At 35.1% G+C, this 27,193-nt stretch overlaps 3 protein-coding genes across 3 annotated transcripts; 2 read left to right on the top strand and 1 right to left on the bottom strand.

Moving 5' to 3' along the window:
• Nucleotides 1–14,146: 14,146 nt before the first annotated feature.
• LOC111916216 (uncharacterized) lies at nucleotides 14,147–15,982 on the bottom strand. The gene is made up of 4 exons (XM_052769033.1): nucleotides 15,935–15,982; nucleotides 15,708–15,814; nucleotides 15,259–15,397; nucleotides 14,147–15,178 (listed from the first exon to the last, which is right to left on the bottom strand). The coding sequence occupies exons 1-4, from the start codon at nucleotides 15,980–15,982 to the stop codon at nucleotides 14,147–14,149; spliced, it is 1,326 nt and encodes a 441-aa protein (XP_052624993.1).
• A 3,600-nt stretch (nucleotides 15,983–19,582) lies between these two features.
• On the top strand, nucleotides 19,583–20,649 carry LOC111916432 (transcription factor DIVARICATA). Its single transcript, XM_023912113.1, has 2 exons — nucleotides 19,583–19,947; nucleotides 20,355–20,649. The coding sequence occupies exons 1-2, from the start codon at nucleotides 19,583–19,585 to the stop codon at nucleotides 20,647–20,649; spliced, it is 660 nt and encodes a 219-aa protein (XP_023767881.1).
• Nucleotides 20,650–26,472: 5,823 nt separating this feature from the next.
• On the top strand, nucleotides 26,473–26,793 carry LOC111916431 (protein RADIALIS-like 6). The gene has a single exon (XM_023912112.1). It carries the CDS (start codon nucleotides 26,473–26,475, stop codon nucleotides 26,791–26,793), a length of 321 nt encoding a protein of 106 aa, XP_023767880.1.
• The last annotated feature ends 400 nt before the right edge of the window (nucleotides 26,794–27,193 follow it).

Here is a 27,193-nt window from a genome sequence, read left to right as displayed (position 1 = left end):
GTGTTAGGGTATCATCGCATGATTACGCAGCCACAACATCGCCTGGATTTGTAAATCATGATAAGGGTTAGTCTATCATCGCATGAATACGTAGCCACAACATCGCCTGGACTCGTACTTCATAATAAGGGTTAGACTATCATCGCATGAATACGTAGTTGCAACATCGCCTGAACTCGTAATTCATCACCTACAGGTTACTAGCCTGCTGGTGTTTCCACGGGGTTGTCTATAATAGTCCGTGGTCGCCATCTATAGTCTGGTAGATGACTACATCTCCAAATTGTCGGACAAGGTTGTAGTATCCTACATCACCGATTCATAATCACCTATCTATCATCACCTTCCTATCATCACCTATCTCTTATTATTTTATTTCATCACTCACCAACTATTTCATCTACCCATGTTTTATCCCAACATATTTGTAGATATAAAATAAATATACAGTTTAAATCATTTAAAACATGTATAAATCATTCATCCAGCATAAACAACAAGTATTCAAACAATATGCACACATAGCACGTAATTTATATAAAAATACTTCATATCTATGTGTAAGATGAAAGGGACCATGCACTCACCTGAGTAGGTGGTGACTCAGCACTCGGACAGCGCTTCGATACTCTCAAAACGATATTCCTTCGATAAAACCTAGTATCGATACCACTAGGGTTTAGTTTAACGATAACCGCGACAAATTAATTAGTCCGAGTATTATTAAGCGTTAATAATACTCGATATAACTCATAATAATAGCTCAAATAATTATTTTAAGGACCTAATAACATTCCTATAATTATTTGAAAGCTATATTAAAAATTGCGTAAGCGTAGCACACTTACAGCGAATTTTATCGAAAACCGGAACTTAATTGGAGCAGCGTTCCCGAGCCGAAAGGCTCTTTTCTCGGAACTCCGGGAGCCTCGGGGCTTCCTTCGGGTGCTAGGGGGTTTACCTAGGCTTTAGGGGGCATAAGGAGGCTTAGAGAGAGAAACTAGAGAGAGAAAGTGAGTTTGGGAGGTGTGAAGAGAAGGCTAGACCCGGCACCTCTATTTATAGTGCAAAATCTGATGGACTCGTCGAGTCTGAGTCATGACTCGCCGAGTTGGTCCATGTGGTGACCTTCTGGTGGTGCCACGTGTCCAATTCTGGTGGTGCCACGTCACCCCCTATCGCGTATCAGCCTCCGAACTTAGAAAAATCATAACTTTCGCATACGAGCTCCGTTTTCGACGTTCTTTATATCCACGCGTAGGTAAAATCAAGATCTACAACTTTCATTTAGACTCCGTCGGCTAATTCTCGACCGATCTCAAATTTAACTGTAGGAGGAGTTTAGACTGTTAAATGACCGCGAAGAATTCGTAACTCCTTCATACGAACTCCGTTTTCGTCCATCTTTTTACCGTTGAGTTCCTATTAATGAGATCTTCAACTCTCATTTAGGTCGCGTAAGACAAAAACCGCTCGAACTAAAATTCGAGTTTCGGGCCGTGCACTGCTAAGCCGAATCTTAGAAAAATCATAACTTCCTCATACGAAGTCAGATTTGGGCGTTCTTTTTACCGAAGCTCTTAGTTTAACATATTCTACAACTTTTGTTTAGATTGCTAAGACTAAATCTCGCTCTATCGTAAATTCACTATTTACGCTTCCCGGTGTCGTGTCGGTTTTGCCGTAAAACTTCGACGGGCCATAACTTCTTCGTTATAACTCAGATTTCGGCGTTCTTTATATGTACGGAAACCTCGTGACATATACTACAACTTGGTTAAGATTATTTATTCTAAATAATCTTTTGTCGAAAAGTCATTTTCGACCCTTATTGCCTCTAAATTGACTAGCCCGGATCTACGGGCGTTACAGATTTTCTCCGAGCCACAAACTCAAACCCTATGTAAGGGTGAGTGGACTCCATTTGGAACTTTTCCACCCTCACTCTACTCTCTCTCACTCTACAAGTTGCCTTTGATCCAAAAACGCCCATTTCGAGCTCCAAAATCGTAGGTAATCTATCATAACTTGTTGTTTAGATCATTTAACATGAAAATTCGTGTTTAAGACATCCAATAGGGGTAAAATCATGTGTTTATAGCCCAAGAACACTCTTGGACCGTAAACACCCATAAGTGGGGTTTTGAAGCCCCAAAACCCTTCTAAATCACTCCTAGGGCTTAGATATGACTTGTGGACTTGCATCTATGAGCTTAGAACACCAAAACCTTGCCTTTTGAAGAGTAAACATGAGTTTACGGCCCAAGAACACTTTGGACCGTGAACCCCTCTTCTTGGGTCGTGAACACCATTTAAGGTGTTAAATTTGCCCTTAAACACCTCCTAAGGCTTGGGTAAATGTCTAGAATCAACCACAATTGAAGTAGGGGCTTTAAACTTCAAAGAAACCAAGGACCTAGGAGTTTACGGCCGTAAACCCCCCAAGGATTGGTCCATGGGCCGTAAACTCCCATAATGAGGCCAAATGATGCCCTAACTTCCCCATTTGACTTGGAAAAATGCATAGAACTTTATACCCTTTCATTTAAGACCTTAATTCATGAAGGAATTGACCAAGTGAGAGTTTACGGCCGTAAACTCTAGGTTTACAGCCGTGAACTCCCTTAAGTGGTCCATTTGGAGCCTTAAACCCTTCATATGCCCTAGATTTGAACCTAGCCTAATTCTACGAGTGATATAAGACCTTAAAACATCCAAGAACACACCACCCATGAGTTTACGGCCGTAAACTCATGGGAATATGGTCTTAGGGCCGAAAACTCCATAAAGAGTTTACTCTTGAAGAGTAAACTCCCTACACTCCCTTGTTGCAACCCAATGGCCTCCTAGCACTTGACCAAAGTGTTTTCCGCATATTAGGATGCTTATACGTGATTAATTAGTATTATAAACACTAATTGTATGTAAAACATATGCCTTCATATGTTACTAGGTCACTAAGTGTGTTCAAGTCTTCACTTGACACCGAGCACCCAACCGGCACCTCCATCCGATCCACTTACAACAGGTGAGTTCATACCCCTGAATGAACCTTTTAATGATTTTAACTGCTTTTATAGGGGGGATACAAGTTGATCTATATAGTTATTATATAAATCACATGTGATTGATAACTGTATAGCAAAATGGATTTACGCATGTTATACTGTTTTATCCAACTTAAGATTTTCCAATCGCGCTTTCAACTCTTGTTAAAGGTTTTCCAAAGGTTTTAATCTGTTTTATACAAATCATTTTCAAAGTTGCTATGAAAGGCTTTTCAAAGGATTCCAAAGATTTTCAAACTTGTTTTACCAACTGACATCAAGTCGTAAATTTTCTTATGTGTAAAGGTTTTCCAAGGTTTTCATCAGAGTTTTCTTCTATGTTTTTATTTCGTTAAAATGCATGCCTGTATTTGTATAATTATATAAATAATGTTTAAAAGACTTAGGAAGGCTAGTGTGCCCTATTTCCTTTTCCTCGTTGGGATGTGGTCTGGTGGGTATCGGTTATCCGTCCGAAGGTTGTTTAAACATTAGTTATAAATCATGTATACATATATAGACATAAAGGTTTCCATCGACCAATTCATTTCCCTTGGGTAGCAAGGGCATCCTTGCATTCATCATTCATAGATCTTTCGTTAAATGCATGCATGTATTTGTATAGTTATATAAATAATGTTTAAAAGATTTAGGAAGGCTAATTCGCCCTATTTCCTTTTCCTCGTTGGGATGTGGTCTGGTGGGTATCGGCTATCCGTCTGAAGGTCGTTTAAACATTAGTTATATATTATGTATACATATATAGACATAAAGGTTTCCATCGACCAGTTCATTTCTCTTGGGTAGCAAGAGCATCCTTCCATTCGTCATTCATAGATCAGAGACACTAGTAACTATTATAGGAATAGTTAGGAGATTCTAACCACTCTTTCTAGTTCAGAGAATTCCAAAGGAGCCAGTTCATTCGTGAGTCTATATCGTTATTCCAGTACTTACAATAGAATTCAAAATACGAGATGCATCTTCAAGACACGGATCTCCCCGTCGTCAAGTTGGTAACCAGAGTCTCTTAGAGGGAGAGCGGGCATTGTGTTTATAGATCTATACGGGATTGAAACTCCCGCACCCTGACTGCTAGCTACAGTCCTCGGCCTACCAAGCCAAGGGGTGACAAATTTCACAATTATTCCGACGCTTGCAGGGCGTCAAGTACTCTTGTGTCAATCATTATGGTTACGAGTATCTCCATGTTTACCTTATAATTCATGGCCTTAAGGTAACGAGAATTAACACGGTATTTTTGAAACAACCCACTTAGGATTACTATTTGTTTTAGACCTTGCTAGCTATATCGTTCATTTGATACTGTCTGGGGTCTGTGTTTCTTTGTTTTAGACCTTGCTAGCTATATCGTTCATTTGATACTATCTGGGGTCTCTGTATTCTTTGTTTTAGACCTTGCTAGCCGTATCGTACATTTGATACCGTCTGGGGTCTGCGTTTCCTATTGTTAGACTGAGCCAGGCGTATCATTCATTCGATACTCTCCTGGAGTCTATGATTTCTTTTGCCTTAGTCAGCAGTATTTCTGCTAAGGCATATGTTATTTCTGCTGAGGCATATGATAGTATTTACGGGAAAATTGCTCTTTAAAACATAACTCTGTCGAGTCTTGGTAGAAGACTGCTTTTATTTAGAAAATATAGGATTTTCTGGAAAGGACGCTAGTACACCGTAGATTCTAAACTACTACTTTTCATAAAGTTATTTAATTTGAATAAAAATGCGTATTTATACAAATGACACTAAATACATATGGACTCACCAACATTATAAAATGCTGATACTCGTTTTCAAAATAACTTGTATTCTCAGGTCAGCGATAGACAGGTACACCCCGGGAGCTTTTGCGAAGTCAGCCTAGAACCAAGCTGCATCTATATTTTTCCTTGTATTACTTTGATGTTGCTATGAAATGTCACTACTAGAAAAACAACCTTTTACGACGCTCATTGCGCGTCGTAAAACGCTCAGACGACGCGCAAATGCGCGTCAAGGAAGGCCCTGTCATAAAGAGAGACGACGCGCATTTACGACGCGCATTTATGACGCGCGGTTATGACACGCAATGCGTATCAAGGAAGGCCCTGTCATAAAGGAAGACGACACACATTTGCGTGTCATAACCTTACGACGCGCGTGTTTATGACACGCAATACATATCAAGGAAGCCCCTGTCAAGAAAGGCCATGTCATAAATAAAGACGACACACATTTTTGCATATCGTAATTTTAATTTTTTTAAAAAAAAATTATTTATAGATTTACTAATTTTCAAATTAAATTTGCATTTCATGTCTCATAATAAAAAATAAAATACCATATACAAAAAATACAATACATTGCACAAAATTTAATGTCATACAAATATTCATTCCAATAGTAGACAAATGTAACATTTCAACATTTTTTATATAATTAACTAAATTATTAGCCAAATTTCCTAAAATACCAACATACTTTTCTATGAAGAGCATTAACACTATTCTTTTCCATCAAAAACTTCAAAACCTGCATAATTAAATTAATGTGTAATCAGCTATAGAAATTTGTGTGAGCATATGGCAATAGAAAGAGAAGATGATAATCAGAAACGAAAATATTTGGCATTGCAAACAATCAGAATTATTTGAAGTATATGTATACTTCACGTTGGAGGCGTTGACTTTCTGTCATTTTATAGCAATTTGTCTACTTAATATATAAAGACTCCAACAATAAATAGATATGTTATGTTACCTTGACGCATCTTTGCTGTCCAAAAGTATCCTCAAGTAGGAGCTTTCTTCATATTTAGAAGCCTCTCTGTTCCCCAAATCAATCAATCCACACACAACACAATTGAAGTGGAGAAAGAATTACATTAAAACAAAACAGTTTCAATCTCTTCAAGATTCAAAATTCAAGAAACTTTGAAGTGTCATTGTACTCATTACATAAGATCTAAACCTGCAATTTTCACATTTATCCATTCACTTCTACTGTTTCAATCTCTTCAGGATTCAAAATTCAAGAAACTCGTAATATAATACCTTCTTTTGTTTGTAATCTTCATGCATCTCAGTAGCTTCAATCTGAGAATTACAAAACAAACCAACTTATAGAAACGAAAGATGATCAAGAATTTGTTGTTTAAAATTAAATTTTCACAGTCACAGATTCAATAGTTGCACCTCTTCATCTAGTCTCTCCACATCATAGACATATCCATTACTGATTTTGAGCATATGGGACAAGAGTGTCTGTAATAAAATCCATTGAAATTTAGCTAAAATTTCACAAGATTTGGAAATGAACTAATCCAAGACAAGTTTAGATTGACTTACTTATTACGCTTAATCATCTCGTGACAGCATTCTGAGTGCATTGTGTGCCCAAATTTCATCACAGTTGTGTCTTTTACCAGTTGATGTATTCAGAAGATTTGATGGCCGACTAGTTGAGAGCATCGTGCCTGTATCAGGGGCAATTGTGGAACATAATGTAAGACTATTTGGTTGGTTAAACCCATCAAACCATGAACCCTAAAATCCATTCCAGTAAGCTTTCCATTTAGCTCTGGCAACACCTTTCCCACAACCTAATTTTTTTTATAAAATATAAAAATATTTATAAAAAAGAATATAAAAATTTACAATTTCATTTTATATAAGAATAATTTATACCTTGGCAGCAAACGACAAGAAACAAGATTTATAAAAAAAGATTTATAAATATTTTTTTTATAAAAAGAGTTATAAAAAAAGACATAAATGCCCTCCTAATCCTTATCATCAAATGTTAACACAAACAAACTTCCAGAAATTGGGGACACATTTACCACATCCCCATTTGAAGTTATCTAATATTGAAAAAAAAATAAGAATAATAATTTAAGATGCTAAACTCACCAACAACTACTTTTGTCAAACCAGGAAGATCGACCAGGATTAAGTTCACAACTGTCAACATCATACATTATCAAGCGAGTTAACTGTTAATAAGTAAACAACTTAAAGTTAATAATACTATCTTTAAGTAAAAATTCAAATATCTCACGATTAGGAGAATAGATACTGAGATATATAGGAACTGATGAAATTTGTTTGCTTCGTCCTGTCTCACGATCAGTCTCATCAGAGATTTCCTTCCTCACAGTAGCTGCACAAGAAAAATGATGAAGATATTTTTATTGATTATACGAATCTTCAAACTATGAAATTTGGTGGTTCCTGAATGAAGACAGAAAGATAAGATGTATAAAATGAAAATGAAAGAATAATTCATATTTGGGGGTGGGGGAGGGGGGCTGGCTTACATCATATTCTTCAAATTCACAATTTTCAATCATGGAAAGGGTTGGTTTAGAAGTAGGAGGTGGGTGAAGCAGCTCGTGTGCTTCTTCCCATGTGACCTTCAGTTCCATGGCATCTTCATTATGCATCAGCAACCTCTTGTTTTTTGATCCTATATTACGCGTCTTCTTATTGTTTTCTTGAATCACATTCACTATTGCTCCTCTCTGTACTCCCAACATGAATTGAAGGTGTTCATGATAATGCTGAGATAATACTAAAAGAAGCAGCATGATTCATCCATAATCACAAAGTCTACATTTTTCATGTTTTACTTTTCTTATATGTTAGACCAAAACCCCCCAATGTCCATGATACAAGATGCTATAACTTACGAGATGTTTACAGTTACTTTGAATTAGTTCATTGGGGCTTAGTTTCAAAAAGACAAAAGATGTAATGAAATTACTTTTTGCTGTATGTAAGATAAATTGTGTGATTTTGCTAGTTTGTTATGATTTGTCTGCAAGTATGAATGCTTGAAGGAGGCTCTGAGTAGATTGGGTTTCATTGGGAGTACCCGAAATAACCACAATGTGATCACTTGTTCCTGAACGTGGCTCATGCACTACCACTTTTGCACCTGAAATCTACTTTTACATAAAACCAAAATGATTATTTATTTATAAAGCAATCAACAAACCAATTTTCAATGCTATAATAGAAAAGTATATGGAAGTAGAATTCCAATTCCAATTACCTGTCTTAAACGAGTGAGGTTGCTTCCATTCTCCCTCATAAACCAAAGCAATGACAGTTTGGGGTACTAGAATTTCCACACTCATGTTACTCACTATAGCAGCAGATCTACCTACAGAAGTTGACCCTATGCTAATATCCTGTCCCATCTGCAAAAATCCCAAATAACTGGGCACAACAATCAACCGGTCCAATCCCTGTATGAACCCCAACATGAGCTGTTTGTTAAGAAAGATGAACATCAAAAAAATAAAATACAAATAGAATATTAAAATACCTTCTGAGCAATAGCCAATGCAGCAGCTGATGTGATAGCTCCAAGCCAATTTAACTCCTTTGCTGTTAAGCCAAACAATATAGAAAGATTTTGAAAAGACCATGTAAATGTATGAATAGATGCTATTTTTATAAGAAATGTTGAAAAAGGAGCAAAGGGTACTTGCCTTCTAGATGTTTATAATTGTAGTTGAAGAAGAATAAGAACAACAACAACAACAACAATTGGTTCCGTTTCAAAGTCAATGTCAACCTGAGGAATAACTCAAAGTTTGACTTTCTGTAGTCAAAGGGTGGGTTGGGGGTGAAAGTGAAACTTTTTTTAAAGAGAAATAATGAAGAACTTATTAAGTAAGTACGTTACCATTTTCAGAAATAGTAGATGCCACCGATTCTTCCAGGTCACCAGAATTGCCGATACAAGTGGTGCATCCATAACCAACAATATGGAAGCCCAACACCTTCAAATAACTCAACAATCCACTCCATAACCTAAAGTTGACAATGGAAAAGTTTAAGTCGTGGACAAAAATACAAACCAACTAAACTTTCAAAAAAGCCACTGGTAACCAACCTTTGTTGGAACAAATTGATAAGGGGTTGCTTTTGATGATACGAAGAGGCGCATGCACTTCTTGTCAGCATCATAAGCAGAGACACCCAACGAACCATCCTAAGAAACACATAGGAGAAAAATGAATTCATAGAGTTCACAGAGAAAAAAAAAAGGCAAAATCATTGGTAAGTAGATAAAAAATTATTACCATGTCAGCAAGTGGAGAGAGATCTGTAACATCCCCAAAATGATCATTCCCATTGTCGCTAATGGAAGCAGACAGACCCAACAGTTTGAAGTTGAGAGCTGAAGCAATGGTATAGCCTTCGTGAAATTCCTCCTCAGTGATCTCCTCTAAGATTACTTCATTAGTCTTTTTTGACTTGAAAGGGTTTCGTTTTGCTTTTTTTGCAGACATATCTACAAGCCTAAATGTAAGTGGCGGACATCTAGCAATCGTCAACCAATATGAAGAATATATTGTAGTGGTGTTGATTATGATGGCATGTGCGGAATTAGAAAGATCTAGTGATTCATCATACAAATCAAGAACACAAGGAGTAAATAATTCTTTGTAAGCTCTTATTAGATCTAGAAAGAATATACAAATGGGTTTGTACAAAATTTCTCTCTCTAGTCTAACACTCCAAAATAGTTCCTTACATAATGGGAGTCACTCACTTCCTATTTATAGGAAAGACTCAACCCATTTACACATACAAAGAGGAAAGCCTAAAACATTACATCCAAGCATGACTTTGCACCCTAACATTCTCCCCCTCAAAGTTAGGATTGGATGTCCGACTTTAATCTCCAACGAGCTAGCGCGATCAAGACCAAACTCCCCCTCGAAGTAACACCGGTCTTCAAATCCGCAAATGAATATTCGACAAACTCGAGAAGCTTCGAATACCCATCATTCTCCCCCTTTTTATAATCAAAAAATGATTATAAAACCCACTAAGGATGAGAAGCGCCCGAGGAATAGTCTTCACAATACTCCCCCTTGATGTGTACCAAAAATGAATCACCAAAAATCTTGCACGGAAAAACAATCACGAAAAAGCCACAAAAAAATTTCAATTTATGAAAATTTTTGACTTTTTGGGTGAAAGTTGCAAGATTTTTCAAAATCCGGGTAGAAATTATCACTTTCTGAAACTTGCAGGGACCCGTTGCGCCCAAAACAGCCAAATATGCAAAACTCTCCCCCTTTTTCAAATCTGGGTAGAAATCGTCAATTTGCACAAACTGCAAGGACCAGAAATGAACATTCTTCAATTTTCAGCAAAAAATAGTCCTTTTTCGAATTTGGGTGCAAACTGCCAAAAATTCAAAGTTTCAGGGACCATCTTCGAAATTCTGCTCTTTGTTCACAATTCATACGAAGATTCCGCAAATATTCGAAGCTCCAAAAAAAAATTTCGAAATCGGGTGAAAAGTGTCAAATATTCGAAAATTGTGTTAATGTTCGAAGTGCCAAAAATTCGAAGCTTCAGGGGCTGTTTTCGAAACTTTGTCATTTGCTCAATTCTTTCAAATATGAAGACTCCTTAATGAACAGTAAAAGTCTTCGTATGAATTTCCAAAATACCCCCTTCGAAAATTCAGTCATTTTCTTTCAATTCACAAACATACGAAGAGTCTCACTTTCTCTCTCCTCTACGTAACTTCACACCCTTCAAAAAATACACCCAAAAATATAACCCTTCGCTATTAGACCCTTCGTTCTTGCCCTTATTTATTTATTTATTTATTTATTTTATTTATAGGTCTTCGTTCGAGGAACCCTTCGTTTTTCCCAATTATACTCAAAACACACGAATGCGAAGCATACGAAGACTCTGAATGTACAGTAATCTCTTAATTGTCCCTTTGAATCAGACTGTCTACAATTGAATCCCGATGCAAACAACATCAAAATTAAATTATCCAATTGTTCGATTTTTCGTCATCTGTTCCCAATCAATCATCGACAATACCAATATCAATAATCGATCCATTGATCATCGATCCAGACCTTCGAAGCTACATCATCAACTGTGACTCACCAACCCTTCGAAAATTGACTTCAAAGTCGATCTTATGCCCCAATTCCAAAATCACAGATCTCATTTTACAAGACTTCTCATCCCAAATCGATTCTTAACCTTTCGAATCTAAAATCAACCTTCGATTTCCAGATCATTTGTTCTCACAGCCTTTATCCTTCGAAATCAAAATCATATTCATACCGTTCTTCACTCTTCGTACATTCAACCATATCATCAATTTCTAAATCTTCGTTCATAGACTACCCTGTAAACCGTTCATCATTACAATTCTTCATTCTAGTTCACCAAACCATCGATTCCCAAATCCTCGAAGAAATCGATCGTTAACCCTTCGAATCTGAAATAAAACACATACTTCGTTCAAATGCTAAACACCCCTTTGATTCATTCCAATTCCTATTCGTTCCTAAACCAAATATGGTCGTCATCAATATCGACCTCAATTAAAAATCAAATCCTCAAAAACTCGTTCCCATTTCATTTCCTTCGAACATCGACTTTATTTTTGACATTGAACACTTGATTTCAAATTTTCAAAACGATTACAGGTAACTTAGTTGAAATCGACTTCAACTGCAATCAACGCTAATCGATTTTGATTTATCACTCCAACATCACAAATCGATTTCTTGACTTCAAGCAATATCATTCAATTTCGCAATCAGTTCTTCAACTCAAGCCATTAAATTGATTTGAAGACAAGAACAACAGCAAATCGACTCAATCACATCATATACTCAATTTTGACTTTAATAGAAACTTGATTGACTTTCAATCGAATCGATTATTGACATCTTGATCATAATCGAATTCTATGAATGAAAACAATATCTAGAATCGATTCACAAGAACTGAGAAACAAGAAATTCTAATCGATTTGACGAAATATAAACTGATGGTACATGTACATAAAGCATGTGTACAAGTCAGAATACGAACATCAATTTACGATTGAATGATTTTTAAAGATCTGTGGGCTTATTCCATTGTAAACTCGGATATGAATATAGATTGGGCTTGAAAACAATTAACAAAAAGATTGAAGATAGGTTAGGCTTCGAAATCAAGATGAACAGTAAATGTATTTGGACATTGGACTCGGTTATACACACAAATGAATCAATGAACAGTACATGATACAATTAATTTGACTGGATCATTGAATAAACGAACTGGACTGATTTTTGAATATGTTTTGGGCTTGATGTTCGGATCATTTGAACAGTAATAGATGCTTCGAAATTAAAACGAATTTGTGAATATGATTTTGATTTTAAGTTGATCTAAACAAAAAATAATTGGATCAACAAAGGGATTGAAACGGATTAGATCCAATGAGGCAAATCGATAAAAAATTGAAAAACGCAAAATACGAATCGAAATCATGGACGTTTTGGAATCCATTTGAGAATTTAAGATACCTTTTTGGCGAATCGAGTTCCCTTTTCAACAAACGAATCAAATTTGGAAGTTCTTGGTTCTTTTGTCGGAATGAGAAAATCTCCAAATCGAACATTGTACCACCCACCATGCGAGATGTACAACTCGTTCTTCGTGTTCTTCAACGATCCAAGAACATCTTCAAAAGAACCACCAACACATTTGGGTTTTGACTTCAAATTCAATGCAACATTTGGAGATTGTTGCTTTGGAACCCAAATTTGTTTCACGGATTTTGGCTTCACAACATATGACGATTTTTGTGAGTAAACCCGCTTGTTCTTCCGATTCATCTTCTTCTTCTTTTTCTTTCTCATCTTTTTGCATCTTGAAAACTTGACTTCATGAACAAACCCACTTTCAACAACATGAACATTTTGAGTTTGAATCAAATCTTTTGGAGTTTGATATTTGTGAATTTCTTGAATCACCGGCTTCCGATAAGGAATCATTCCTTCAAACGAATCACAAGAACACAAAATATCATCTGTTTGAACTCCAATTGAGCAAAAAACTTTTTCATCTTGAGAATCAACTTGAACTCCTTTTTCTTGAACATCAAGAACATCACATTGAACTCCTTTTTCTTGAACATCATCATCATCAAGAACACCATCCCGAGCTTCACGACAATTTGTATAATATTCAAGTTTATTGCTTCAATATTTGCATTCGGCACGAGAAATTCGTTTTATGACTTCTCCATCTCTTCTATTTCTTCGTCTCTTTTGATATGTTGTAATCAAACGATCAAACAAATGTTTGGTTCGAAAAATTGGACAACTAATTAATTCTCCAACTTCATTCTTTTCTCCATTTACAACAATATCACATTCACTTATCAATCCAACAGTTAAGCTATAAAGAAGATATTCAAATGAGCATTCACTTTGAAAATCATTCCTACGTATCATCCATTTCTCCATGATTACAAGAACTTGAATTTTTCTAGAGAGAGAAAGTGATTTTGAATGGGTTTTCTAGAGAGATAAAGTGATACAAACAAGTATTCTAGAGAGAGAAAGTCGAATTATGGATCAAATCAAAGAAAAATTCGACTTCTAGAACACAAAAAACACTCTCTAAACACGAAGATCAATGAACAAAAAGAATCACCAAATCAAAATAGCCATCAAGGATCAATTCTTGATGAGATTCAAGAACACCCGCTCTGATACCAATCGTAGTGGTGTTGATTATGATGACATGTGTGGAATTAGAAAGATCTAGTGATTCATCATACAAATCAAGAACACAAGGAGTAAATAATTCTTTGTAAGCTCTTATTAAATCTAGAAAGAATATACAAATGGGTTTGTACAAAATTTCTCTCTCTAGTCTAACACTCCAAAATAGTTCCTTACATAATGGGAGTCACTCACTTCCTATTTATAGGAAAGACTCAACCCATTTACACATACAAAGAGGAAAGCCTAAAACATTACATCCAAGCATGACTTTGCACCCTAACATATACTCTTAGAGCCCTGGGTGCCAAAGGCCTTTCCATTTCATAGTTCTGTTCAAGAACTATATGAACAACCCTGCATATACCAAAAACAAATGCATATAAAAATAAGCAAAAAAGCAAAACAAGTGAGATACATAAAAAAAAAATATATGAATGAACCTCCCAGAAACTGAACTTCTTAAACCTAATGTTTTTGCTGGATCAAGAAAATGATGAGATATTAGCACAACCTCCTACAAAGGACAAAATCATGTCAATTGGAGAAAAAATGTTGGGTTGAATGGGAAAAAGGAAATATGAATGCAATATCTCACGTGTATTGGGAGCCACCCCCGTTGTGGAAACAGAGAAAAGTACAAGGGGTTTCTAATGTCGGGATTTAGGACCTTCACTGTTTCACCTGGAGTAAATACACCTCTAGAGCATGCTTTAAAATGGCCATTTCTTTGCATTTCAAGATCAAAAAATTCAGCTGTTAGAGGAAGATTATTGGTGATAGATAGAGGGGACTTCACCACAATATTCCAATCCTGAATTGGATCATAACGGATGTCCTTAGAGATCTCGGATGCTTGAATGGCCAAACAAAGCCACAATCCATGTGACGGAATTGATGATGTTCCACTTATCTCATAGCAGTATATAAGTTCCTCAAACTCATTCATATTTGAGACATGTATTCCAGAAGTTTCTTTGGGCCTACTATCATCTTCTGACACTGCATGCTTATCCATTACAGAGCTCCATGAATATTCCTTGTGATCATCATCTAGAGTAGGTCTTAATTGGAGAACATATAATCCAGAATGGACAAGTACAAAAAGTGGAAGTGGAAGACTTTCTCTAGGTTTCAGTTCTCCAATGACAATCTGTTTCTGTACATCTGTCTCTATGGCATCTTTTGGGGAATCCGTTCTGGAATCTTCTAAGGTATCCAAATTCTCTTTAGAAGCATCAAGCTGGAGGCACAATTCGAGTACTAAATCTGTGTTGTTGGTAACTGAAACCAAAGATCTGATATTCACATATCTATTTCCATCCTCTACAAGGACTTCACTTGCAACTACAACATTTCCTAATGGCCAGCAGGCAACGTGTGCAACATAGTTTAGTCTCACTGTGGTCCAGGGGCCTTCCTTGGTAGGCCCAACTTGTAGAGACCCAGAATTTCGGTCCCTAATGAAGCCTTTATCCGTGTTGGCTACTATTGATCTTGGTGAAAGGACGGAACACTTTATTCTTCCACATGAGACTGAGGATGTGTCTGCTTGAGTTGTCTTCTGCAATATTAACAATCAACAAACAAAGTTGAGTGGAGTGGAGCTATTAACCAAAGTATGATTACTACAAAGAATCTCACAGTGGAATCAGCTGGTGACAACTCGAGCCACTCAGATCCATTCCCTGCTGAATCATCTAGGGCTTTTAGTAGCTCCTTCAAAGAAGAAGAATAGTATCCAACAGGAACACCTATAACAACAATAAATGTAAGCTTAGAGCTGTGAATCGAAAGATGAGTAATCTAAATTAACTAAAACATGGAGGAAACCATAGATAGGAGAAGTATACAACTATGCACAATTATCCCAGTGCACAGTGAAGTGAGCCAGGCGGCCAGGCCTGTATGGTAGAACCACAAAAGATGGTGTGTATGCTACTCAAAGAACACTGGAAACAGATAAGTATATATGCCACTAAAAGGATACAATATGCGTATGATGCACAATTATGTTAGCATCATCCATAAACACTCAAAAATATTACGAGACTTTGAACAAAATAAAGCATGGTTGAGGTTAAATGATCTACCTTTCCCCATGTCTGTTGCTACTAACTCCAGCATATAGCCATCCTGCCCAAAATAAGTAGATAGTGATTAAAAGACTGATATCATGTGTAAAATCTTGGTTAGTTGTCTATATTGGAATAAGAAATAAAACTGAACCCCGAACACAACAATACGTGGCAGGATTAGTGCACCTTTGCAATAATCAAAAGTTTATCCAAAAGCAAAAAAAAAAGCAACACAATTTTACAGAATACAAATTTAAAGGACTGATACAGCCTACAGGGAAGATGGACATCATAGTAGTAGTAGTAGTAGATTAAAATAAGAAAGCACCCAACTTTTCAATATTTAGATCGCCGTAATTAAGATAAGCAAACTTTTCAATATTTAGAACTACAAGCAATTAGGGCATCAGATGGTTGAGGAAATGTCCAAGAGCAACTTTCACTGCTTCGTTTGCTTTCCCCAGCTTGTCCATGGTCTGAGTTTAACAAAAAAAAATTCTTCAATTCATATTGAAGAGTAGTAAACTTTATACAGAATACATAGAGGTAGGAGGTTAATTCAGTAAGATCGATGTACCCAGCGCACGATGTTAGAAGTTTAGAACCAACTTAATATAATAAAATTGACTAAAATTAATGAATTGAAATCGTGTATATGGTTCTATAAAGTGATCGCTACCCCTTACAATTAAGATATACACAATTAATTGCTGGAAAATGTGAGATTTTGTTACCATATATTAAGTCGACGCACCCAACGCCAAGTCGGCATTCCAAAACTTTAATCGGTGTTCCCAAACTTCAATCGGCGATCTAAATCATCGTTCTGATGTTCCAGATACACGAATAAAGGTAAGGTCGGTTCAATTTTAAAATCGTTGGATCATCCAAGACGTGTTCCCAAGCGTTCGGTATGAAATTGTATCCCATATCCAGTACGTGTTTTTACTATGGTTCAATATAACCCTAAAACAACTTAAAGTTTAAATTAAAGCTATAAGTTAGATATTTTCGCACTTACCATAACAATTACGGAAATAAAGACGTTTGAGAGGGAGAAAATGGTGGAGAAAAGAGAATATTTGCCACCGTTGACCTCTATATGGCTGGTGCTGAGCTCCAAAAATACGAAATGGAGAAATATTGAAAGATAGATAGAAGATAGAAAAAACAAGGATGAAAGATAGATAGAAGAGAGATCCAGAGGAGAGAGTATCAGAGAGGGGAGAGTGGATTGCAAGGATGAAAGATAGATAGAAGATACAAAAAAACAAGGCGGGTTTTCAAAATTTTGGGGATTTCGTTTCCCCCTTGTCTACTAAAAGCGTGTTTCATTAAAATTATAAAGCGACAGGTACAGACGACGCGCGTTTAAGATAAAGCGCCCTCCGTGTTTTTAATTTTTTTTCTTGAGACACTAAATTAAGGGCACGCAATAATGCGTGACGTAAATCCTTAAATTTTTTGGAGAGATGACATTATTTTAAGGGCACGTTCTTTTGCGTATCATTAATCAACGAGTGTCGTAAAAAGCGCGTCATTAAAGGTCTGTTTTCTAGTAGTGTGTAAACTATGTAAAATTATTACTATTAATGCAATGGTTGTTGTACTTTGATTACTATACTGCATATGTTGTGATACTTGACATGACGTCATCCACCCCAGAACGTTTCCGCCGTTCCGATTTTGGGGTGTGACAATAAGCAAGAAAATGTAGTTCAACAAGGTAAAGAATCTTTAAAATGTTTTTAATTGTCTTAATTCAAGTTGGAAGAATACAGGTTACAACATGTGAGTTTTCTTGGTATTAAGGCATATAATAAACAAATTACGAGGCTATAATAAACAAATAACCCAAATTACTTAAATTATGGGTGTTTCTAAGCTCATTGCAAGAACTATTCAATAAATCCAAAGCCAATTTCAACATATGTTCTAAGTTCCTAATTCCCATATTGTCATACTTAGGGTTAAACACATTACAAATTGACAATGATCAATTACATACCCCAAATAGCAAAGATCAGATTAGCAGATTATCGGTGCTAAAAAAGTATGTTGGTGAAAAAATACCTTTTAATCGTAAAAGTAAAATCCACAGAGAAATCGATACTCCAGGCTTGAATAATGACTAACTAGAAAGAAAATCCATAGAAAAATTGTTGATGTTGACATAGTTTATCAGTGTTCCATCTTCAAAACGAGAAGCTATGAAACAGTAGAAAATTACAATTCTAGTTTCAAACACATAATTGCTAGCATAAACCCCAATTTCAGCTTCAAACAAATAATTACTAGCATAGGACGCCCGAGTGGGGCTTGTATTTGTTAGAATTCATAACTGGAGGTGAAAATGAAGTCGATAGTTAGAATCGTCGACGTTGAAGCTAATCGTTGGTGGTCTTCGACGACTAGCATGAGGATCGAGAGACAGGAAGAAGATTTACCGAGAGTGGGAGGTGAGGAAGTCGCTAGGGAGAATTGTCGATCGGCCGAGAGAGAGAGAGAGAGAGAGAGAGAGAGAGAGAGCATGCGTGAATGAAACGAAGGGGAATTCTCTCCTAATTTTGGGCATAAAAAGCTATGGGGTTACAAGTCATCCCTTTAGTTATCCCCAAAATGACGTCCTGGCTTTATTTCCATTAAATGATTAAAAAAATATGTTAACTTTAATTTTTGTTATTTGTTAAAGCGATAAGTCGTCGCCATAGTTGTTTCAAAAACACACCAAATCCACTTTCTTTCCCGCTTAACATATTGAGACGAGATGTTGTTGTTGTAGCTTCAAAAGTCAAAAAAAATTTGTTAACTCTATGCCGACGACATGTCGTCCTTATAGGTAGTCTATAGCAACGACAAATGTCATCCCTATAGATCTCGTCCTTGTAGGTGCTTATTCTTGTAGTGTTTAGATGCATATTTTATTTTTATTTTATTATATCATTATAAGCACATATATTATGTATAATTACACATAAATCATATAATATTCAGATAATTCTCTTTATTTATTTACTAAAATGTTACAATTAGTTGACCATTACAATTACATAATTTTATTAATGCTTAGTGAGAAACACAAACATTACATAGTTGAAATCTTTATGTTTGAGCCACAATCGATCACATAAAATGTTTTAATTCTCGATTTGATATTTGTATCTTCCTTGTGTAACTCCACAATCGATCACAATGTTCCTTTCAACTCCCTTTAGTAATATACACAACATATGATTTAGCTCTTATACACCGGCTCACTTCCATTTGTAATTAAAGAAGGCTCATTTGTTGGTTATATAATATTTCTTGAAATGGCTTCGAATCCATTCACACGTATATATGGAACCAATGAAACTCCTTGCATATTATGAGCAATGTTGAGGAACTTGCTCTATAATGGCTGCTCATCACATAGCAAAGAGGCCAAAAACCAAAAGGAAAACCATACAACATTGTTCTTTCTCCACATCTAACCAACATCTTATAAGCGTTTTTATACAATAGTTTGTAACCATTGTTACTTATACCATTTCATAGTCAATTTCGCTTGGTCGGCTAGCAAAATAACAAAAAAAAAAATCTTGTGAAAAAAAATATTTCATAGTCCACCTTGGGAAGTTTATGGTTATTTTTGGAAATAGACTAATTTTTGTCTAATTAATGTTGAAAAAACCCTAATTCTTTTGCCTAAATTTGTCTTTCCTTAAAAAAAAGTCCATTAGCTCACTAAATTAGGGCGTTCTGTTCTCATACGACTAGATGCACGGAGTCTCCTTGTCATTGTGAGATTCTAAAATCCCTTAGATTCCTCAAAGGATACAACTATATATATAAACCCATAAAACCTAGCCGTTTGTAGATAAAGATTGGAGAGATAAAAAAAAAAAGGTATGGAGAACGAAAGCAATTCAGGTAAGTATCATGTAAGCGAATCTCTGGCGAAGACAACGTGGACGAGGAAGGAAGACAAACTCTTTGAGACGGCTTTGGTGGATGTTCCGGAGAATATCGAGGGGCGGTGGCAAAAGATAGCTGATGCCGTTCCAGGTAAGACTGAAGAAGAGGTGAGGGTTCGCTACGATGAGTTACTACACGATTTGCATGAGATTGAATCGGGTCGGGTTGAGTTGCCAAGATATGCAGACGATGATGAAGTAATTAAGGAATCATTTGTAAGTTCGGATTCTGATCAGTACAGAAGCAGAAAAGTTGATCAGAGGAAGAAAGGGACTTCCTGGACTGAAGAAGAACACAGGTACGTAGTACAAGAATTTATAAACTTCCATGGCATTCCTCAAGAAATTGGGATTGTGCATGATATATATATATATATATATATATATATATATATATATATATATATATATATATATATATATATATATATATATATATATATATATATATATATATATATATATATATATATATATATATATATATATATATATATATATATATATTGGTATAAATGAATGTATCTTTTTCTTGAAACAGTAATACCACTTAATTATAATCTCAATGATGTGTTCTGGTTTGATTGCATTTGCATAGTTTGACCTAGTAGTCAAACGGCGTTGACTCTTGAAGCTTGATTTATTCCATTAATTCATTCGATATCAAATTTATACTAATTAATTTGTTGGGTTTTGGATTTGACAGGAATTTCCTGATGGGATTGACCAGATACGGAAAAGGTGATTGGCGAAGCATATCAAGGAACTGCGTGGTCACGAGGACGCCAACACAAGTGGCCAGCCATGCCCAGAAATATTTCCTCAGACAGAGTAATTCGCTGACAAAAGAGAGGAAAAGAGCAAGCATCCACGACATAACCACCCCAGATAACACCACAATGGTGGTGCAGCCACTGCAGCAGCAGCCCGCAAACATCTATAGCGGCCAAGGCGGAGCACCACCCCAAATGGGGTATGATAATCAAAACTACCCTAATTAATTGAAGCTCAATATCTAGTTGACTAATTTAATTAGTACAGAATCCCAGCATATCTCCCCGCAAATTAGCCATTATTGCAATTGTAAAGTTCTATTCTCGTACATGACTTGAAGGTCGTTTTGGATATGAGAAACTAAATATCGATCATATATTTTTTTTCTATATGTCTTCCTATTCATATGAAATGATGACACATGTCATATTTTAATAAAATAAACAATTGTCATCATTTGAATGGATAGACAAATAATTAGAAAGAAAAATAAAAAGATATTTAATTTCTCTTTGGATATATAGTGCCATGGAGTTTGGTTTACTTTTGTATTTATTTTTTCAAAGCATTATAAATATATATGTCACAAAAATTTCCGTCTCAAATTTGCATGTCTCTAGGTTGTTGTTTGATCAGGTTAATCGTAATCTGATTATTCTATTCGATTTAAATACCTTAATTGGTATATGATTTTCAAAATATTAACCGAAACCAAAAACAAATATGGTTCGATTATTTTGGTTTGGTTTATTGATAATTTGTATGCATCTAGTTTCATAATACCAATCCAAATATCAAGTCTATACACATATTTCAAATATTGATCATATCATCAAGTTTGTAATCAAGCATGGTCCACATGGTGAATTATAGGGGTGACCATTCATGACTCATTTTCAAAGGGCCTAAATTTTTTATGGACTTTTATTATTATATGTTAGACATGATCAATCTTGATTCTTGAAGATATCATTAATAACTAACATCTCAAAAAGTTAGAAGAATTTTTTTTTTTAAATTTATGGATTCTTGTAATCGAAAATGTTATATTTAGAAGCTAATATAAATAATTTTCTTACAGTTACTGAATTATTATAAAAACAAGTTAATTAAATTTTCATATTTGATGGGCTTTTAGTTCTTCTCTCGTCCTGGGTTCAAAATATGTTTGGAACGACCATGTTTGTAATTGACACAAATATATCATCAAGACCTTTTTATGCGGTATTAAAATACCGCAGGTTTGTATTTGACACTAATATATCAACAAGATCTTATTAATCAAGGTTTTAAAAATCATTTCGAACTGATCGGTTAGATCGAGAACCAGGGAATGGAGTGGTTCAATTAGAACCGGTTTTATGCCTATTTTTGGACCTAAACGAACCGACTGGTTTTACAAAAACTCGGTTGAACAGGTGTAATTGAACTTTGTAGTCTTTTTACATCTATTTAGATTTTTCTTGTAATTGTGTATATTTTTTGTTTGATAACCAATTACATATCTATTTTTTGCAATTCCAAAAAATGAGTATCAAAACTCTTTAAATACGAGATAATCAGATAACGTTTGGCATAATTTTTAGTGTTCATATTGGTGTGGTTTTGTTACCAGAAATGGTATATGTTATAAAGCTTTTTGATTATGGTAAATGTCATGATGCGTTTTGGTACTGAAATTATGTAAATTCTATATGGTAATGAAATTATGTAAATTCTGGAAACCGGATTGACCTGACGGTCGAACCGGCAACCGGTCACCGGATATGTTCAACTAAAAAACTTATTTTTAAAAAATTGTTTTTTTATTTATTATATTCAAAATAAATCACTTGAACATGACATTAAGTTCTATCTATAAATAAGTATAGTCAAAAAAATTCACCATAATCATTCTCATACATTGATTATGACATTAAATTCTATTTCTAAATAAACCATTGAACATACGGAAAGGTTAGATCAAAGAAGAATGTTACATATGATCTTATAGTAGCAGCGGTAGCAAGGGAAACACAAAATTAACCGGTGTAGGGTCACTAGGCGTTGGGGTTTGTTTGTTTAGAGAGAAAAAATATGAGGGCTGTAGACAAGTAGATCTAGAATGGGTCCTATGTATTATCCCTTTAGAGCCTATAAATGGGTGGGAAACTAAAACATGGGAAGTGCATTAGCTGGTTGTATATAGTGTTATAAACTTCTAAGAGTAATTAAAATTTAAAAATAGATGGGTTATAAGATACTAATTGTGTACCCATGCAATATGAATACACTATTTTATAGAAAATTAATGCTTCCATCGATATGTTGATTCCCTCTTGCAAATTTGAAGCTTCAAATTCGGTTGAGAAACTTTAAATCAAGAACCCAACCTCTCGAACCGAAGTATTTAAGGGGGATTTTTCTTGATTTGAGCTGAGTTTTCATGATTGTGGACATAAAAGGAGTATTTTTGGAAATCGATGTTTCCATTAATCAATCCGATAATTTAGTTGCATAGACACAAATTCATCAATGGGGAATATAATCGACCAATCGACACCTGCTCTATGTCACGTGTCCTTTCATCTTTCACCCTCAATTTTGGTTTCCCGCTCATATTCACGCTCCTATCTTAACTACAAATTCCAATCTATATCATTTAAAAATCGATCATATCCCAAAATATTAACATAAAGAGTAGAGGAATCAGTGCCTGTAATCGTGGATAATGGGTTATTTTAATTTTGAAATCCTGAATTCCTCTAATCTAATAGCTTATCATTTTCTTCTTTTTCAAGTCGACTTGTTCAGATCAATATCTCATCAAAGTCTATCTTCTCAGGTGATTTCATATGTTCTTATTTCCGATTGTTGCTAAAAGTTTTAAAGATCTGTTCAGGCTTTAGAGATTGTTTATGTTCTAAGTTTCTTTTTTTTAATATTGTTGATTGGAATTATGAAATGCGACTTTTTTGGAACGATATATGGAATTTTGATTTCTCTCAGGAAAATTGGGTGTTGTACTTCTCATTTTGAGACTCTTGAACCTACCTCCTTGCTGCTTCATCTATGCCGCCTATGGCCATCCAGTAGTGTGATATGTCCATCATATTGTCCGGTGAGTGATACGACATTCTTTCCCTTCACCTTCTTTATAACTCTCTACTCATCGGTCACCTTCATATGTTGGACTGATTTTGTATATTGAGTGTAAGGCGTTCGTTGAAATGCCTACACATGTTTAACTACTTTCTATTATCTTAGGATATGATTTTTCTGTACAACTGATGGATAGTTACGAGATAATTGATGAAATACTTAATGATTCAGTTGGAAACAATTTATTAGAGGCTCCTGAAGACATGGAATCCCAATTCATGGATCTTAATATGTATCTTGGTATTCTCTATGATCCCAATGGCTAGCTTTTTCTGTCATTTATCATAAGCATAAATGAACCATTGATTTTGGTTCAAATGATATTGATGGCATATTCTTTGATGTTTTCTCATGAAGATTTGTAATATCTGGTTTGTTTTTATTTTATCATGATTATCGTATATATCCAGCAAGTTAGTACGTTCTTATTTGTATACCTTTTATCTTGAAAATTGTTACACACAATCCTTGTAAATATTAATTTTTTTGTGTTAATAATTTTCTTGGTATTAAAGGTAATTCAATTGTCTAATACTGTAATACAAACTGTTTTGTCCAAACTTTTCTTAGATTATTTTATTGATTTATCCTTAAATAACTCATTCATAATCCTTGATATTTCTTGTAGGGTAGTGGAATGAATTTTTGTGCTGATGGTGATGGATTACTATCCTTGATATGGTGAATATGATAAAAAGGTATAAATGAAACCAATTGTGCTTGTAATCAATTGGAATTAACAAATCCTCTGTTGCTGATGTCGTCAACATTATTCTCATCGTTTTTTTATCAACAAAATAGTAACCATTAATGGACTTTTTATTATTAAGTCGTTATATTATGAAAAATCTACAATTAGATTTGTCGATTCTAATTAACAAGTAGCTAAGATAAAGTAATTATATTTAATACTTAGTAAACAGTTTGTTAGAATGCTTAAACTTGAAAAAGAAACCTATTGTCGTAATTTTTATAGTATGTCGAAAATTTACATGTCGTATTATGCCCAACTTCAATTTTGCGAGCAAACCTTTTTTTTTTGTGTGACACTTTAGCGACAAACTACAATCCGTTGGTCATCATTTGGAAATTCCGACCTAAAACCGATGGATTTTGGTAATTTTTATGGTATGTCGAAAATCTACATGTAAAATTAGACGAAAATAATTCTTTTAAATAGATCCCAATCCATAGGAATTAGGAAATCCGTTGGTACATTGTTTAAAAAAATTCTTTATTTTTTGAAGGATCCTCATTGGAAATACATATTTTTTAAATTAATTTATTATAACTACTATGCATGAAAATCTACCTTATTCCCCCATATCATGTTTCCTAAAGTAATTACCCAAACTACCCTCCAACTAACTATAAGAATCAAGACTCAAGAGACATGAAAATAAAAACATAAAGTTGCTTCAGTTGTACACACCATTTCTGCCATTACTATGTCCACTTCCACATTTATATTTAGGGTTAAATGCAAGAAATTGTAATGTACTTTCATATTATTTCTTATCATATAGCATCCTAATTTCATTTTTTCCTATCACAGAATCATAATTTGATAGATCTACCCTTTCTTCATGGAATTTAATGCTGTTAGGATATATTAACAATGAAAACTCCTTTCCAAACTAACTGAAGGACTGAAGCCTCATGAGTTCATGTCAACCTACCTCCTTCCTGTTGTGTTGATCAAGATCGGTGCAATTTGATTATGGAAGGGAACTCCATTGTTACACCATAAGAAGAGAAATGAACGAACCTTGAGAATTGAGATAGATACATATGTTCACTCAGACAACTGTTTAATAGATACGCATTCAAGAAGTTTCTAGAACTGGGAGTACCTGATATGGAAAAAAGAGAATAGAAGAATCTTTTCAACAGCAAGAATATAATAAGAGTTCTTTTTCAATTAAGCCCTTGGTTCCAAGAAGAAGGAAAGGGTTAAAACTTGCAGTTCTGAGGCAAATGGACTTATTGTCAATTTCAGAACTCATACAAATTTCTCCATAAAACATAATATAATTACATGGAATCTCAAAAAGGAACGCCTTGAGTGATTGAACACCGGATCCTGTGATTCGAGTTATATCATCTCCATTTTCATTGATAAAATAATCAAGTCTTAAAGTCTTATAATACTCAATGTGCGTGTAATTTAAATAAAGAGCTTAAAGAATGTCTTTTTCATTAAGCTTGCAGAGTTGCGACCAATTTCCACTCCAATTCGCAGTGTCGGTCAAAATCAAATCAATGGTCAACAATGGACCCTCTATAATAAGTATAATGTCATAGGTTTTTAAAATATATTGAATGTATTATCGTTATGGTATTATTCATTTTTAAATTAATTAAAGAAGAAAGACATACACCTCGCCTTCCATCAGCATTATTATTCTTTATATCTCCGGAAATAAAACTGTGATTTCTTTATAAAAAAAAAAAAGAGAACAAACATACTCAAATTTGGAATTACAAGTATGATGATCGAGGCATGAAGATGGAAAAAAACAGGGACATCCATGAAGTGGCCAGCCACGTGGAAGCTTAAGAAGGGGTCGATTTAGAGTTTGAGTATGGTGTATGAAGCCATCTTCTACTCCTTCAAACACTGGATTCGCACCCCCGATGTGTTTGTTGTGTTTAAGTCTGTATGGAATGGGATTTGGTCCTCAACAGTCATTAGTTAACAACCACTTAAAGAATCTTAAGGGCAAAATTGAGATTTTATCCTGCTTTAGTTAGTTACTCATTAATGAACCATATCTCGTCTTCCTCATTGCTGAACCAGTTAGTTATATAAATCACAATCTCAATTCATTTCTCTTCTCAAACACTGTAATACCAATATTGTGTCAATTTCATTTCGTAAGAACTTGTGTTTTTTCCAGAAAGAACGAATGGCAAACGTGAACTGGAGTTGGGATGAAAACAAAATTTTTGAAAACGCCCTCACTCTGTACCCGGAAGACGCAGAAAACAGGTGGGAGTTGATCGCAGAATTGCTTCCAGGAAAAACTGCTCAAGACGTCAAGGCTCAATACCAGAAACTGATTCAAGATTTGGAAGCCATTGAAGCCGGTTTGGTTCCATTGCCTGCGTACAGAGAATTTTCAGAGGAAGAGATGGCGGAAGCCAGGAAGAAACTGGCCGAGGAACAAGAGGCCGCCAACTCAACGGGGTTCAGCACAACAGAAGGAAGCGGCAGTGGGAAGCAATGATGGTCTTGTAGCGTACGCGTACTCTTTCATTTCTTGTGAATTGTTATGTGGGGTTTTCTTGGTTTCTTGATTCCTAGAACCGAAATCTGCAAGTGATTGATTTTTTCTTGTGATGTAAGGGTTTTTTTTGTTTCTTGATTTGTAGAATGAAAGCTTGTAAGTGATTGATTTTTCTCCGGTTGAATGATATGACGATCTTGCTCTGTTTTGATTCAAGAAAATGGCGTTATAGTTTTACTATCAATCATATTCATAACTCATGCGTGGAATCATGGATTGACTTTGACTGGGTCGGCCCATCGTTGAAAATAAGCCCAAACCCAAAGTTTTGTGTGGATTTTGTATTTTGTAATTTGTATTTTGTAGTAGCAGCTCCGCTCGTTTAGTTGTTCTTACCGGC

The sequence above is a fragment of the Lactuca sativa genome, chromosome 2, assembly GCF_002870075.4.
Source record: "Lactuca sativa cultivar Salinas chromosome 2, Lsat_Salinas_v11, whole genome shotgun sequence".
In the NCBI taxonomy this organism is placed as follows: domain Eukaryota; kingdom Viridiplantae; phylum Streptophyta; class Magnoliopsida; order Asterales; family Asteraceae; genus Lactuca; species Lactuca sativa.
The sequence above is the reverse complement of the archived record's forward strand: the minus strand, read 5'-3'. Positions and strand labels throughout refer to the sequence as shown.